General features: G+C 38.7%; 1 protein-coding gene across 1 annotated transcript in view; it reads right to left on the bottom strand.

Annotated features, from left to right (window-relative positions):
• si:dkey-240h12.4 (death-associated protein kinase 2) overlaps window positions 1–16,658 on the bottom strand; it is a 109,213-nt gene that overhangs the window by 5,132 nt on the left and 87,423 nt on the right. The window contains exons 9-10 of the mRNA XM_028795069.2: window positions 3,564–3,609; window positions 3,382–3,471 (exon numbers count right to left, since the gene is read on the bottom strand). Coding sequence (XP_028650902.1) covers window positions 3,382–3,471; window positions 3,564–3,609 — 136 coding nt within the window. The remainder of the gene's footprint in view (window positions 1–3,381; window positions 3,472–3,563; window positions 3,610–16,658) is intronic.

Here is a 16,658-nt window from a genome sequence, read left to right as displayed (position 1 = left end):
AAGAGATAATTAACAATTTTGGAAATGTATGCTATTGCACAATAAGTGCAGCAACAAGCCATGGAATTAAAGAACAGGTTTAATTAACAACAAGAATCAGCACCTAATTAAGCAACTGGTTGGAGTTTGAGGGCCTGACTTAGCTGGCCTTCTGTTGGCTCACTCACTTCACATTTCATTTCTGTTTGAGTTTTATTTAAGGAAAGAAATGAAGCAATTCAGAGGAACAAGTCTTAGAAAACAAGTCAATTAGAATTAATTCATAAAACTTCAGTTAGCCGCAAAAACAGTACACTAATTAAGAAAAGGGTTAGAATGAAAACCTGCAGCTACTGGGGCCCTCCAGGACCCGGAGTTGAGGACCCCTGCTCTACGACATAAAACCCTTACCTCATAACTTTACTACTACTTTGAAGAACTGTTCTTCTAGCATCACATATGTAAATGTTTAAATATCTAAAATGTAATATTTTTCTCTATGCTTGGATCATCAGTTTAAAAACTTGATCCTAAGTTCAGTTTTTATGCGGCTGGGAAAAAAAATCCAGTTTCTCAAATGCAATATCCAAGGGAATAGTTTGCCTCCAATGTAGCCTACTGTTAAATGGGAAGACTGAGCGATACTCTAATTGCACTGTAACCAGGGAAAGTGCCAATTACATCAGTGAAATCTGCTGTCTCTAACAGAAAAACAAAACAAAAAAAAAACTTGAATTATATAGTTATGAAAGGCTCAGAATGAAGCACTATGATGATCATGCAAGCATAAATCATATTTTTTACTTACACATTTACTAAGATTTGTAACAGGGTAACTAGAAATAGCATAAAGAAAAGCACCATCTTTTCTCCAACATAACCAACACATACAGTGGGGCAAAAAAGTATTTGGTCAATAACAAAAGTTCATCTCAATACTTTGTTCTATACCCTTTGTTGGCAATGACAGAGGTCAAACGTTTTCTGTAAGTCTTCACAAGGTTTTCACACACGGTTGCTGGTATTTTGGCCATTTCCTCCATGCAGATCTCCTCTAGAGCAGTGATGTTTTGGGGCTGTCACTGGGCAACACGGACTTTCAACTCCCTCCAAAGATTTTCTATGGGGTTGAGATCTGGAGACTGGCTAGGCCACTCCAGGACCTTGAAATGCTTCTTACGAAGCCACTCCTTCGTTACCCGGGCGGTGTGTTTGGGATCATTGTCATGCTGAAAGACCCAGCCACGTTTCATCTTCAGTGCCCTTGCTGATGGAAAGAGGTTTTCACTCAAAATCTGATGATACATGGCCCCATTCATTCTTTTCTTTACACAGATCAGTCATCCTGGTCCCTTTGCAGAAAAAAAAACAGCCCCAAAGCATGATGTTTCCACCCCCATGCCTTATAGTAGGTATGGTGTTTTTTGGTGTTCTTCTCCTCTAAACACGACGAGTAGAGTTTTTTTCATCTGACATTCTCCCAATCCTCTTCTGGATCATCCAAATGCTCTCTAGCAAACTTCAGACGGGCCTGCACATGTACTGGCTTAAGCAGGGGGACACGTCTGGCACTACAGGATTTGAGTCCCTGGGGGCGTAGTGTGTTACTGATGGTAGCCTTTGTTACTTTGGTCCCAGCTCTCTGCAGGTCATTCACTAGGTCCCCCCGTGTGGTTCTGGGATTTTTGCTCACCGTTCTTGTGATCATTTTGACCCCACGGGGTGAGATCTTGCGTGGAGCCCCAGATCGATCAATACAATACAATGCAATTTATTTTGGTATAGCCCAAAATCACACAAGAAGTGCTGCAATGGGCTTTAACAGGCCCTGCCTGTCTTTTGATAGCCATCCAGCCTTGACTCTCTAAGAAGACAAGGAAAAACTACTTCCTTATAGGGGAAAAAATGAAAGAAACCTTGGGAAAGGCAGTTCAAAGAGAGACCCCCTTTACAGGTAGGTTGGGCATGCAGTGGGTATCAAAAAAGGGGGTAAAAACAACACAATACACAGAACAGAATACAAGTAATCCTCAATCATCAGAAAACCACATCAGATAAAAGTATTTTGAACAATGCAATCTTGCAGGAGGCAGGAAGAATCTCTGAATGGGGCGCCAGCTCCTCGCTACCACTGCGCCACCGTGTCCTCATGTTTAGTACATGCTTTAATTCCTTTCATCATGAAAATGATATCAAGTATACATCTTAATATTTAAATTGTTCTGAGATCTGTAATATAATGAATGTAATGTATTCTTTGCCCTGTTGGCGTAAGAGAAAGCCAGTTTAAGAAGGACATAGTGATTCACATACACAGTACATAGAAGAACACAGAATATGAAGCATTTAATGTGCTATTTTAGGTACGATGGGATTTGAGAAACTAGTAAATTAAACGATTTTACGATTAAGTTTACAACGTTCTACTTTAATGACAAAATAAACTACGATATTGAAGTGGACATTTTGACCTTTTTTTCACTGTGTCCCAATTTTTTTCTTTTCTCTGTTCCCTAATCCTTTCTGAACTTGAACTTCCAAGTTTCTCCACACTCTGTATCACTCGATCAACTTCTTTCTGTTGTTCATACCACTGCTTAAGCCAACAAATAGTACGTTTTCCTTGCCTCAATATCACATTCACTGAAATTCTTTTTTTCACATGCTTTTTCCATTGTCTTTTAACCGAACACTGAGTAGAAAGGGCTATTTCTGTTTATTTGTATATTAAAATATGTGAAATTCTGGGAGGAGTCGTCGGGGGGGGGGGGGGGGGGGGGGAGTCAGGATTTATGTAGCGGAACAACATGGAAGTTGGTGTACCCACAGATTTATGCATCTGGATTTTTTTGTGCATGCTCACATTTCTGTTTTTGTTAATTCTACGCACGGCACGGTCTTGTTTTGAGTGATTGAGTGGTTCCCTATATTCACATGGGTGTTCCCTTCGAGTATTCCTATATCCCCAAAAACATAGTGATTCATTTAATTAACAGTTTCACACTGCCTCTGTGTGAGTGCAAATAATAGACAATGCACAAGCATGCCCTATGACAGACTGATGCCCTGTCCAGTACTGTTTCCTGCCTTGCACCCAGTACTGCCCTGGATAGGTTCCACCTCCACAAGACCTTCAATTGGATTAAGCACAAGTGAGAATGTTATTTGATAATGTTTATCACTATTGTACATAAAATAAGTGTTTAAATTATCATTTTGTAAACAGAGGCATTGCTTTTTTAAAGTTCTAGTTAAAATTAAACAGTAAATAAATAGAAAAAAGCATCCTAGACCCCGCAGGTACACATTGACAGAACAAGCTATCACCTTTACTAGATTGGGTCAATCTCCACACTGGAATTGATAAACAAGAGCATACATAGTGAACATCTGACAGCATACCTTCCATTTCCTGCGGGCATTAAACTTTTTAAAATTCTTCATATTGATGGATGATCGACTTCGATGTGCAACTTGCTTCTTGTTCAAAGGCTATAAAAAGACAAAAAGAGAATCAGAATGAATTTCTTTGCCAGCCTAACCCACTATGATAAAGGCAAATATATATAAAAAAAACATTTTACCTTAATCCAGGGATGTATGAGACACTCTTCTGCTGTCATTCTCTCCCTGGAAATGATGACACTGGTTATCATTAAATACAAAATGTTTGAATAATACAAATCTGTGAATAATTACTTGTAAACACTTTGTTTTAGTTCTTTTTTTTTCACTGTCAGTATAATCTCCAACCCTCATGACCATAATTTTAATGAAGTGGGTTTCAGAATGTATTTTTTTTTTCTTAAAAAGTACACTGTGGAAATCTGTCTTTGTCTAAACAGTGTAAAGCCACACACTGCTCAAGTTCTTCCTTGTTCATTTTTTAGTAGCAGCAGAGAAATAGGTGAACTAAAACAGAGCAATGAAAACAACAAATGAATATGAATTTCTGATTTATCTCCCTCCATTCTACATGTTTCTATTCTTTACTAACAAATTTACCTTGAAGTAACTGTATATTTTGAGAAACATCAATTATTTCCCAAAAATGATACAAGTATTATTAATTTGTTGAATATTCTGTCTACTCTTGTTAAATATATGCTGTTGACTTTAAGGAATTCCTCAGAAGCATGAAATAAATCTTGTAGAAACAACAGTAGAAAAGGCTTTTTCTATTTGTCATTTTTGGATAATGGCCCTTGATAGGTCCCAGTCTATCCCATCTTCACAAGATATTACAGGATAAAGCTCCAGATGGAACAAATGCCTGTAATAGAGCAGACACATGCATTTCAGTAGACTGTGGCTAGAAATACTGTCCCCTGGAAATTCACATGGACACAGGGAGAACCCCACACACAAGATACACAGCCAGAAGTGACATTGTGTTCCAAGTGCTGCAACAGCACAATGACATTCCACTGACTCACTGAAATGAATCCTACATGAAATTGAACAAACAAATCCACCTAATATATCTGCATCAAACATTATCAGAAACAGGTCCAGAATTGCCCTGGAATCATTTTGGCAACCAAAACATATTATACTGGAAACCCCATATCTGAATCCTTTTTTTAAATACAGTAACATTAATTACTTAATATTTGTGTTCTTTACTGATCTTTTGCTAACAATAAAGAATGCCTAACTGCCAGATTGAAAATACATATGGATATATAACAGAATTACTAAAGTCTATGACATATTACAAATCTATTTCAGCAATTTTCAATCATAGACTTAATTTACATAATCCTAGTGAGTCAGGGGCCAGTCGCAGTGCGCTACTGTGACAGCCAGTCATGTAGTGTGACGTATCTAGCATCTTTGCAGTCTAACTGGTGTGTGACTCACCCCAACAAAAGTTGGATTTTGTTTTGAGTTGTAAGGATGGGCTCTGTGTGCATGACACATGTGGGCAACCAATGAGTGCTCACAGAGAAGTACAATGCATATAATGCAGCAACCAGGAATAATGAACATTGGTGTTTTGGACCTTGCAAACAGAAGAGAGGTTCAATTACCTTGTTTTTTACATGCCACAACAGAATGGACCTGTAAACCATTTGCATGGACCCTGGCTTCAGTTAGCCAGCATGTTATTGGCTGTGAGAAGAAAGTGGCAAGCTTGCAGTACTTTGCCAATGTGAAATTGTGCTGGAAAGCCATCTCACAGTCACATAACTTGACATCCCAAGAGATTTGTAGTCATTTCTAATTAACAAGCTCGAGTTGCCAGATCTTACCAGAGATACTGCTAACATCAAGTTTGACGTCCAATCTGACTAGAAGTCATATAATGTGACATCAACTTAAAATAAGAAAACTGTTTTTAAAAATTGTGATGTGGGCACCCTGTGTACCAACATAACTCAGAATAAAAGTTACAAAAAACATTTTCTTAAAATACAGGTGCTGGTCATAAAATTAGAATATCATGACAAAGTTGATTTATTTCAGTAATTCCATTCAAAAAGTGAAACTTGTATATTAGATTCATTCATTACACACAGACTGATGTATTTCAAATGTTTATTTCTTTTAAAGTTGATGATTATAACTGACAACTAATGAAAGTCTCAAATTCAGTATCTCGGAAAATTAGAATATCAATTAAGACCAATGCAAAAAAAGGATTTTTAGAAATGTTGGCCAACTGAAAGGTATGAACATGAAAAGTATGAGCATGTACAGCACTCAATATTTAGTTGGGGCTCCTTTGGCCTGGATTACTGCAGGAATGCGGTGTGGCATGGAGTCGATCAGTCTGTGGCACTGCTCAGGTGTTATGAGAGCCCATGTTGCTTTGATAGTGGCCTTCAGCTCTTCTGAATTGTTGGGTCTGGCGTATTGCATCTTCCTCTTCACAATACTCCATAGATTTTCTATGGGGTTAAGGTCAGGCGAGTTTGCTGGCCAATCAACAACAGGGATACCATGGTCCTTAAACCAGGTACTGGTAGCTTTGGCACTGTGTGCAGGTGCCAGCTCCTGATTGAAAATGAAATCTGCATCTCCATAAAGTTCGTCAGCAGCAAGAATAATGAAGTGCTCTAAAACTTCCTGGTAGATGGCTGCGTTGACCTTGGACCTCAGAAAACACAATGGACCAACACCAGCAGATGACATGGCACCCCAAACCATCACTGACTGTGGAATCTTTACACTGGGCCTCAAGCAACGTGCATTCTGTGCCTCTCCTGTCTTCCTCCAGACTCTGGGACCTTGATCTCCAAAGGAAATGCAAAATTTACTTTCATCAGAGAACATAACTTTGGACCACTCAGCGTCAGAAGTGTCTCGCCTTTGGACTGCTGCTGTCTCTTGTTCAGGAGTGGCTTGACACAAGGAATGCGACAGCTGAAACCCATGTCTTGCATACGTCTGTGCGTGGTGGTTCTTGAAGCACTGACTCCAGCTGCAGTCCACTCTTTGTGAATCTCCCCCACATTTTTGAATGGGTTTTGTTTCACAATCCTCTCCAGGGTGCGGTTATCCCTATTGCTTGTACACTTTTTTCTACCACATCTTGTCCTTCCCTTCACCTCTCTATTAATGTGCTTGGACACAGAGCTCTGTGAACAGCCAGCCTCTTTAGCAATGACCTTTTGTGTCTTGCCCTCCTTGTGCAAGGTGTCAATGGTCGTCTTTTGGACAACTGTCAAGTCAGCAGTCTTCCCCATGATTGTGTATCTCACAGAACTAGACTGAGAGACCATTTAAAGGCTTTTGCAGGTGTTCTGAGTTAATTAGCTGATTAGAGTGTGGCACCAGGTGTCTTCAATATTGAACCTTTTCACAATATTCTAATTTTCCGAGATACTGAATTTGGGACTTTCATTAGTTATCAGTTATAATCATCAAAATTAAAAGAAATAAACATTTGAAATACATCAGTCTGTGTGTAACGAATGAATCTAATATACAAGTTTCACTTTTTGAATGGATTTACTGAAATAAATCAGCTTTGTCATGATATTCTAATTTTATGACCAGCACCTGTAATGTTTTTCATTAATACTATAAAAAATATAAAGGTAGTGGTAATCAAAGTGCCATTACAATAAGAAGAAAAACTCTTTGTTGGACTTTCCGGGTGTGGCGGAAGTGCTGCAGACCAATGCTTCGAAGCTGTCCAGGCACTCCCTGTTGGTGGCCATGGGCCCCAGCAGGGTTGAGCTTCTAAGCTCCAAGCCCGTGGCCCCAATGCAAACCAGGGGGGCTGCCCTCTTGTGTCCTGGGGGAGGTACTGCTGTTGATATGTCCTCTCCCCCGGTCCTCTTCTCAGAAGGGTATCCCAACCGGGCAAGGACCCCGAGCGTCTGTCACAACTGTTGATTTATACAGAACCCTACCCATGCTCAAAGCGCTCTGTCCAGTTGAGGAGTACCTATGCCTTAGCGCTCCTGTACTGATCTTTGAAGAATTGCCCATCTAGTGAATAGTACCTAAAAATCTCTATCTTCACTTTCTTAGTGTTGGTCATGCACTGACGTTTTGTGCTCTGAAATTCAGTTTCAGCCATTTTACTCTTTCACTTTCTTGTGCCAGGACTACCTGTTTTCTGTTTCATCGGCATATATCTTGAATGCATGATTTCACCATCTAAGTGTAGCTCTGATGCCTAGATAAGTTACATTTTAAATTAAATTGCAGTATAGTATCAGATACCATACCCTGATAAAAATCAGCTAATAAACATTTGGATGCATGACAAGTTTCTTGTTGGCACGCATACAGGTTTGACTAAATCTGCTTTCAGGCTTTATCTCCGCATCTCATGACATCAAATCTAGTTTGTCACTACACAATAAACAGCTACTGAGGAAGTCAAAACTTCAGATATTTAAAACTTTGGTGTTAAATGGGTCTGCCTGAAGAAGAATGTGCACCATTAGCAATCAGAAAGCTTACCCTAGGTACTGTAAGTGAGTTTCATTTACATTATGCTTATACCATTGACAAACAGAATCAATAGATTACTGGGTACTCATTTTCTTCAAGTGTACTTTAGTATAAATGTGCATTATGGGAATGCAAAGGTGTGCAGAAGATACTCAATTTATGTAACACAATAAGAAGATGAGACATGACGGCTAGTTTTTAATATTTCTACCATAGGAACACTGGGTTTGGATGCCATCTCTATGTTTTTTTTTTACATTTTCACTGTTTCTGCCTGGGTTTGTTTCCCTCTGGGTACTCCGCTTTCTTTATACATCCCAAACATGTTTGTGTGACAGGAAGAAAATTCCAGCAATTTTGTTATTTAACTCTCCTTTATTATTGATAAAACACTTTGCATCAGTTACTCCAAAACTGTTTTCTTCACATATTTTAGAAAGGGAAACCAAAATGAACATGATATTAAAACATGTGTGATAAAAAGCTCACTCTTGCCATCAGACATCTCCAAGATGCAGCTACGGTGGAGCCCTGTCAATTTATTGACCTCAAATACATGACTTTTAAATACTAAAATGTAACCAATCCATTAACACAATACCACAGGTGTGATCTGTCATTTTTTATAGCAGAAATAAGAGGCTAATCTAAACACATGTTGTTAATTTTTAACATTAATCATAAATTCTTTCTAACTTTATTTTTTAAACATTCAAATGTTTTGTATTGGTCACTACTGTATATGTATAATGCAGCTATTCCAGTAGTTGTCTAATTGTCAGTAAAATTTAAATCTCAACTAGCCAAAATGCATATAAACCAAATATTCCAAACACGACATTAGTTTTACTTTAAGCTAGGAAGTTATGAAGGCTCCCTGTAAATTAGTCATGCCAGCATATCATCAAAGACAATCTTTTTCTATTTTTGTAAACTAGATAACATCTTAAATGTTAATTAGATTTACCTGTTAGGCAACAATGATTGTGAAATGCATTCTTGTATTGTAATCTGAGTAATGAAAACAAATCAAATATAGGTAGGATAAGTGAATGTCACAGCTTCTAATCAAAGGGTATGTTAAACTTGACAACTGAAATTGCTCATCTTGTCACTGAAGCATGTCAATTTACATGACTAAAAATCTCTGGGGATGTCAGATTACCTGACTGTATGACAATTTTCCAGCTCAGTTTCACTTTTCCAAAGAATTGTATGCTCAGCCCTTTTTCTGACAACCAATAATGTGCTGGTTGATTTAGCTTCTGCTATACGAAGGGTTTACAGGTATGGTGAGTTCAGCTATAATCTCTATCCTTTATCTTTATGCCATTCTGTCATGATATGTAAAACACAAGACATCAGGCAGACAAGCCTCTGTTCTGTTGAGGTCTAAAACACCTGTATTCCTTATTACATATGACTGCATTATATGCACTGTTCTTCCGGATGGGCGCTCATTGGTGTCAGCCTTTATGCACACAAAGCTCTCCTGTACGAATAAAGACAAAATCAAATCTGGGTGAGTTACGAACTAGCAGGCCAAAGTTACTGGATATGTCACAGTACACAACTGGCAGTCATACGAGTCTGTGACTGAAAGTCATCGGAAATGTTGTGTAACAACAAGAACTACCAAAAAACTATTTAATATACTGTATACACAAATATACTGAGAAAGAAGTAACCTCCGCCAATTAAGCCTTAAGCATAAATTGAGGCTCAACTTACATGAATAAGATCAAAACTGATGCCACCTACCTTTGCCACAAATTACATGCAGCAGGCTTTTCTACAGAGAATATTCCCTAAAAACAAAGCATATGGCATGTATACATGTGAATAGTCGACTACAACTGCTGGTGAGCCATTTCCTATGCCAAGAAATTATGTCAGAATTAATGGGCCCATCAAACAAAGTACATTTTTCTTTTTAAGACACATGAATAATGTATTGCAAGGAGACAGCTACAGAAGACAATATTTAGTGAACAGGAACTTTCAGAAACTGGCTGGTAAAGTGGTTATTGGAATGAAATGTCAGGTTCTGTTTCTCACATGCCTCTGGTTACTTACTTCCACATTGCCTATTGCAAGCTTATGAAAGAAAACCTCAAGTGACAGCAGGCATTTACACTGTGAGTTTATTATCACTAACAACACAAGGAAGTAAGAAAAAAGGAAAAATTACACTACAAACTTATGGGCTACTGCAATGTGTTTAGATCTTAAACGGGCCTAGTCCTTTGTGCCAGCTGCCCAGCGGTATTTTGCATGGCATACATTAAAAACAAGTTTATTTCAAATTAATTAAAAAATGCCCAAATATAGTACACTCTAAAATAGGCAACAGAGGACAAAACAGATAGGCATTGCTGAAAAATAGCATGTATCTTTGCTTTTAATAAATAACAACAATCAGAATGTATTTATTTTACTTAAAAAAAAAAGCATTCACTTTCAAATAAGTTTATAATTTAATTTTTTGCTGGAAAAAAACAGGTGGACGAAGCACCTCTGAAAGAGACCCTAACGAACAGGCATTGGTCACTAGCCATAGCCTGCTTAAATACTAAACGTACTTATGCAGAAAGGCTGGGGAGTGTGCTTAGACAGAGGTTCTCCAGACAACAAGAGAAGCTACTTGTTGAAAAAGAGTGGCCCAGGGAGGTAATAGGGAGACCTGATTTTTCAAAATGAAAAAGTGGCACAGATATCAATGTTCTTATCAGCGTTCATATTAACTTAATATTTATCGAGTGTCACTTTTCTATGATGATAAGAATGCTTCAGATATCTGATGCAAATGGCAACCTAGGATTTTATATAAAAACAATCAAACAGTCTCTATCTAAGGTTAGTCCCTGCCTTGCACCCAATGTTGCCAGAATAATTAAGTGGTTAGAATGGAATAAATGCTTTAGATTATAAACTGAAGTCTAAATGGACCAATATTATCATTCAGAACGAAATTGGTCAACGTACAAATAAACTGGAGCAGGCATAAAACATATAATTTGGGAAAAAAATACCATCTGTATTATACAGTAATTGTCAGGGAGAATTAATTCCAAGGTGAAAACAATAAAGAAAGTTAGAAACAAAAGCTGAAATGTTGTGATCATAACTGTATTTTTATTTTCCACCACAGACTCAATCTTTACATAAAGTTAGATCATTTAGTGCAGATGATACATTGTGAATTACTGAGGGCTCATATATTTACTGCTGGAGTTGTAAGATCTACCTAAATACACATCAGCTTTTAAACGCAGCTTGGTTTTAGTGTAGTTTAAATTTCAGGACATTTTAAGTACAGTTTGACTCTGGAGGGGTAAATTGAGTTAATTAGCATACTGAAAGGCCTCATCCATTACACAAAACATCAAATCTCCTCATTTAAAATGGCTTGTGCTGCTTAAGGTTATATCATACCAGACAAAGAGCCCGTTTCGACAACGTAAGATGAAACGGGCACGAGTGGAATAGTATAATATATAATAAGTATAAGCACCACAAACCTGATATAGGTGTATTGAATGAATGCGTAATTAGGCCTCAAGCTGTACTCGAAATCGCCTTTCAGGCCTCTAGAGCTTTAATCGAAATCGCCTTTCTCTTTGAATTTTCGCGGCCATAGTCGCCTTTCTCTTTGAATTTTCACGGGCGTAAATCTGCCGCCTGCTGCGATGTCGGTCTCGTAAGGTTTTTCGGGCAGCTGCGCAGAAGGTGACTGCGCATTCAGCTTCGGACATGCGCAGAAGGCGACTGCGCATTCCGCACCACAAACCTGATATAGGTGTATTGAATGAATGCGTAATTAGGCCTCGAGCTGTAGTCGAAATCGCCTTTCAGGCCTCTAGAGCTTTAATCGAAGTCGCCTTTCTCTTTGAATTTTCGCGGCCGTAAATCTGCCGCCTGCCGCGATGTTGGTCTCGCAAGGTTTATCGGCCAGCTGCGCAGAAGGCGACTGCGCATTCGGCTTCGGACATGCGCAGAAGGCGACTGTGCATTCGGGTTCAGACAGACGTGAGTGAGTGAGTGAGTGAGTGAGTGAGTGAGTGAGTGAGTGAGTGAGTGAGTGAGTGAGTGAGTGAGTGAGTGAGTGAGTGAGTGAGTGAGTGAGTGAGTGAGGAGACTGGCAAATTATGTATTAAGATTAGATTAATTTTTTTAGAGATTTTCAGTTGTAGACTTTATTTACATAATCTTAGTCAGTCGGTGTCAGTCACCAGCACGCTCCTGTGAAGCTGATCACCTGATTTGCCATACCCACCGACTGAGACCAACTAGTCTGCAACTGGCTAGGACAGAATCAAATAGGTTTGATTTTCTCTTTGATCGGAGGTGTTTGCTGATTACATGCAAGAGCTGAGAACCAACGAGTGTTCAGCCAACAGTATAATGCATAGAATGTAGCAACAAGAAAAAAAGAACATATGTGTTTTGAACCTCACAGACAGAAGAGAAGCTTGTCTGTCTGATGTCTCGTATTTTATATACCATACCGAATGGAAAAAAGAAACAAAACCACATACAGTACTGCGGGTGAACAAATTGAACTCAAAAAATAAGCTTTTAACTAAGTGCATAAAATTCAAATATAAATCAATAATGATTTTCTATATGTGTCCCCTGTGAAACTTAGACACTTGATTGATGATCCAGGGGTTGGGGTATAGTGTGAAAATTTAAGTGCCATGAGGAAATGACACACCATCAGCAATCAAGGGTTTTGGGGAATTGGAGACCCCAGTGAAGCAATGGGTGCTAGCATGCTAATAAGCAATGAAACAGTGGATGTGCTTTGTCCCCTGATAACACCTGCATTGCAATTTAAAAAACAGATGCCCCACACATTTAAAATTGCTGTGCTGTGCCAGGACCACCAACAGAAGAGAAGGCCTGCCCCACTCAGGAAAAAATGTCAATCAAACCTCAAAATCAATGACGTTTCATGAGTAGGGTTTGCACAGAAATCAATACTAGAACATGCCCTTCTGTAAGGATCATTGCAAGATCCAAAGTCCATTCTCTTAAAAAAAAAGTTATTTACCTTATCAAACACTCTGTCTGTAGTAAGGAACACACAATGTGTGCATTTTTTTGGCTCATTCACAGGTAATAATTGTGCGCACAATGGTTGATTCTTTTCATATTATGGAACAGGAGCACTAACTAATAAATGACCTACAAATGATGGCACACCACAAGACACCAGTTGCACCATGAAAAAGTCAAACAACACACGTCACTCAAATGCCTGAAATGCCATCTCACACCACTTGGGGATGTGGGCACCCAGGTTCAGAACCCCTGTTCTATGCATACATTTCAATAATAATATGAACTGTATAGTCTTGAAGGCAAAGTTTTAAAACTATGACCACATAAAACAATGTAGATGGGTTCTGTTAACCAAACAAAATAAGGACAGGCCTTCATATTAAAGCAGTTACAACTTTGGATGGAGCCAACAGGAAATATAAGTTACTAGCCACATTATCGATTTTAATTCTTATACTGTAAGTATTTTTGTTCTTGTGTAAACCAACACTAGACATACATTAACAGGACAATAGGCCCAATTTTGGGCCAGATTCCTCCCTTCCCTATTTAAGGCAGGTTCTTAAACGATTATCTTCCTAGATTATGCTGTAATGCGACATGCGTAGTAATTATCCTTATCCACCCTTACTTATTCAAAGTCCAGTGACAGCTGCTCTTTTCAAATAGTAACTACTAAACATGTGCAATATTTATCACCCTGAATCCTGATGTCATGTATGAAAGACAATATTAATTACAGATGAACAGAAAAATTTACACAAACATTGCAGTGAAGAAGAGAGACTCTTCCTCTCAAATGAGATAGAGGTTTCTTATTTCTTTTTGAAATTTCACAACAAAATAATGCACAAACTAATGCAGCACACTGACATCTGCTGTGTTTCTTTTCAAGTTTCATTTTTTTATAGAGAAATTTAATGACATCCCAGGTGCAGAGTGTCAGGACTCTCTAAAATGTGATTTTTAACCTGTTAATGTGTGATGATTCTTGTGGACATAATGTTCTAGTGTATGCTCAATTAACTGAAGACAGACTAGAGGCCGCAGAAAATTGGTGAAATCTGTTGTTATCAGTAAGGTCTCTAACATTAACAACATGCATACAATTTAAAAAATCTTATGTTCTGTGGTAAGCAGAATGTCTTGTGTTGGGCTGGCCCAGAAAGGCCTGCTATCTAACCTAGGAACATTTCAGAGTTAGTGCTGGTTTAAACTTCACACTCAGAATGTGTACACACATGCATCATGGCTGCCACGCATTCCCAGTGTTCATCTGACGTGTCCTCTGAACACATCCTCAGAAATTAATGTGACATGTGCGCAAGTTGCAGTACCAGCAAAAAAATTGGGGGGCACAGTGTGTTCAAGTTGGAACATGGCTTCAGAATCTCTGTTTACTATCAACATGAGGCATGGATGAGGCTCAACTTTCTTCAGCTGAACAGATCCAAAATAGAAACCATCTTAGTTGGCACATCACACCATCTCCGCTCTTCTACCATCACCAGTATCACTTTCTCTGGCCAAAACATCCCCCTTTCCACATCTGTCACAAATTTGGGTGTTAAAATGGACCCTCAATTCACCTTTGACACCCACATCAAACACCTTTTTAAGTCTTCTTTCTACCACCTCAAGAACACCGCTAAACTCCGCCCAACACTCACCCTGGCAGATGCAGAGAAGCTCGTCCATGCCTTTGTCTCCTCCAGGCTGGATTACTGTAATGCGCTCCTCATCGGGATTCCTGGCAAGAGTATCCAGAGACTCCAGTATATCCAGAATAGCGCTGCCAGGATCCTGATGAGGGTGCGAAAGCATGACCATATCATCCCAATCCTGAAAACCCTTCACTGGCTCCCTGTCCCACTCAGAATAGAGTACAAGGTCGTTCTCCTCACCCATCAGTGCATTTATGGACATGCCCCCCTTTACTTACAGGAACTCCTTACCCCTCATACCTCCTCACGCACCTTCCGCTCTGTACACACTAACACTCTCCAAGTCAATAGAACCAAGCTTTGCAGCATGGGTGATAGGGCTTTTTCATCTGTGGCGCCGAGCTGTGGAACGCCCTCCCTGACTACCTGAGAGCCCCACAGTCGACTGATGCTTTTAAACGAAATCTAAAAACTCATCTTTTTAGAAAGACATTTTGTTAAAGTATTTATAGATTTTCTTATTTTATTACTTTATTTTTACTTTGTAACACTTTGAGATTGCTAAAATATAAAGTGCAATATAAATAAAATTTATTATTATTATTATTATTATTACATGTGACAGCAAACGGCTTTGTAGATCCTACAGGATTAATGTGTGTGCTTCAATGTTTGATGAATGGTTTGATGCGGTGAAGCAAATCATCAAACTTAAATGCTGACATACAAATGTATTTGTGGTGCTTTTCTTCATCTATTTCTCGCATAGGTAATACAAGCACCACATATTCCCATTGGTAATGACATGATATATTTTAAAGGTCTGTGCCATCTCATTTTTTTTCTTTTGCACTTTCACAACAGCATCAGAATGTATTTCAGTCACAGAGAAAAAAACATTTTCAACTTTAATCCCATAGTTTATTTTGTCATTAAAGCAGAACGTCATAAACGTCATCCTAAAACTGATCCACTTGTTAACCACTATGTGCTTCTGGGATTGGCACATAGAACACATTAGATTTATGAAATGCGTTAAAGCATGTATGTTACATTTTACAGATAAATCGTTAAGTTAATTTAAATAAAGAATACTGTTGATAATTAAACATGTGGGGGCGGCATGGTGGTGCAGCAGTAGCGCTGCTGCCTCATAGGGAGTCATGTCTCTGGTGTTTCCTGCCTGGGTGTTGCACATTTTCCTGGTGGGTTTCCATAGTGTGGACAGGTATCCTTCCAAGGACATGCAGTTTGGGGATTTGGTGATGCTAAAATGATGCTAGTGTACGTGTGTGCTTGCATTCACCTTGTGATGAGCTGATGCCTCGTCCAGGGATTGTTTCTGCCTCGTACCCGATGCATGTTGTAATAGGTGCACCCCTGGATTGATGAATGTAATCATTAAATATTCCTCATTTTCAGAGATATTGTGGCAAGGTGTCCTGGGAATTTAATGGATGTTTCCGGCAATTCACAACACAGCGAAGTAGAACATTGTTTTCTCACTGTGATATTTTGCACTGCCACCCGGTGGAATCCTCCAGATTTACATAAAGTACATGCGCAAGTATACACAGCTTGTGTAGCAGTAGCACTTGCAGGGGCATGTGCCGTGCTGCATTAAGTATAACCCCAGCCTCAGATTACATCTGAGTAAGCATGTAACATTTCTTTCTTTGGATTGTATTGTTTGTTGTTTTCATATCATCTCTGGAATTGGTTCAGTTAAACATACTTTTCATTTACATGTTTGAAAATACATTTATCTGGAATGTGTGTTTTCATTGTTCTTGTTTATTTCAAGGGTGGGTTGTGTATTTTTGTGGTGGTATGAGTATTGGTGTAATAAGATTAGTACACAACCAACTATACCATTCTTTTTTTTAATCTGTTTATTTATTGACTGAGTGGGGGTTCTGGTAAAAAGGCTTAGGGTTTTAGAAAGATTACAAGAACAAGTAGTACTCACAAAATGTTACAATGAGTTCATGGTGTCATCACTGCTTAGTGAAATTGGGTATCAAAGTTATTGCC

The sequence above is a fragment of the Erpetoichthys calabaricus genome, chromosome 2, assembly GCF_900747795.2.
Source record: "Erpetoichthys calabaricus chromosome 2, fErpCal1.3, whole genome shotgun sequence".
Taxonomy (NCBI): domain Eukaryota; kingdom Metazoa; phylum Chordata; class Cladistia; order Polypteriformes; family Polypteridae; genus Erpetoichthys; species Erpetoichthys calabaricus.
The sequence above is the reverse complement of the archived record's forward strand: the minus strand, read 5'-3'. Positions and strand labels throughout refer to the sequence as shown.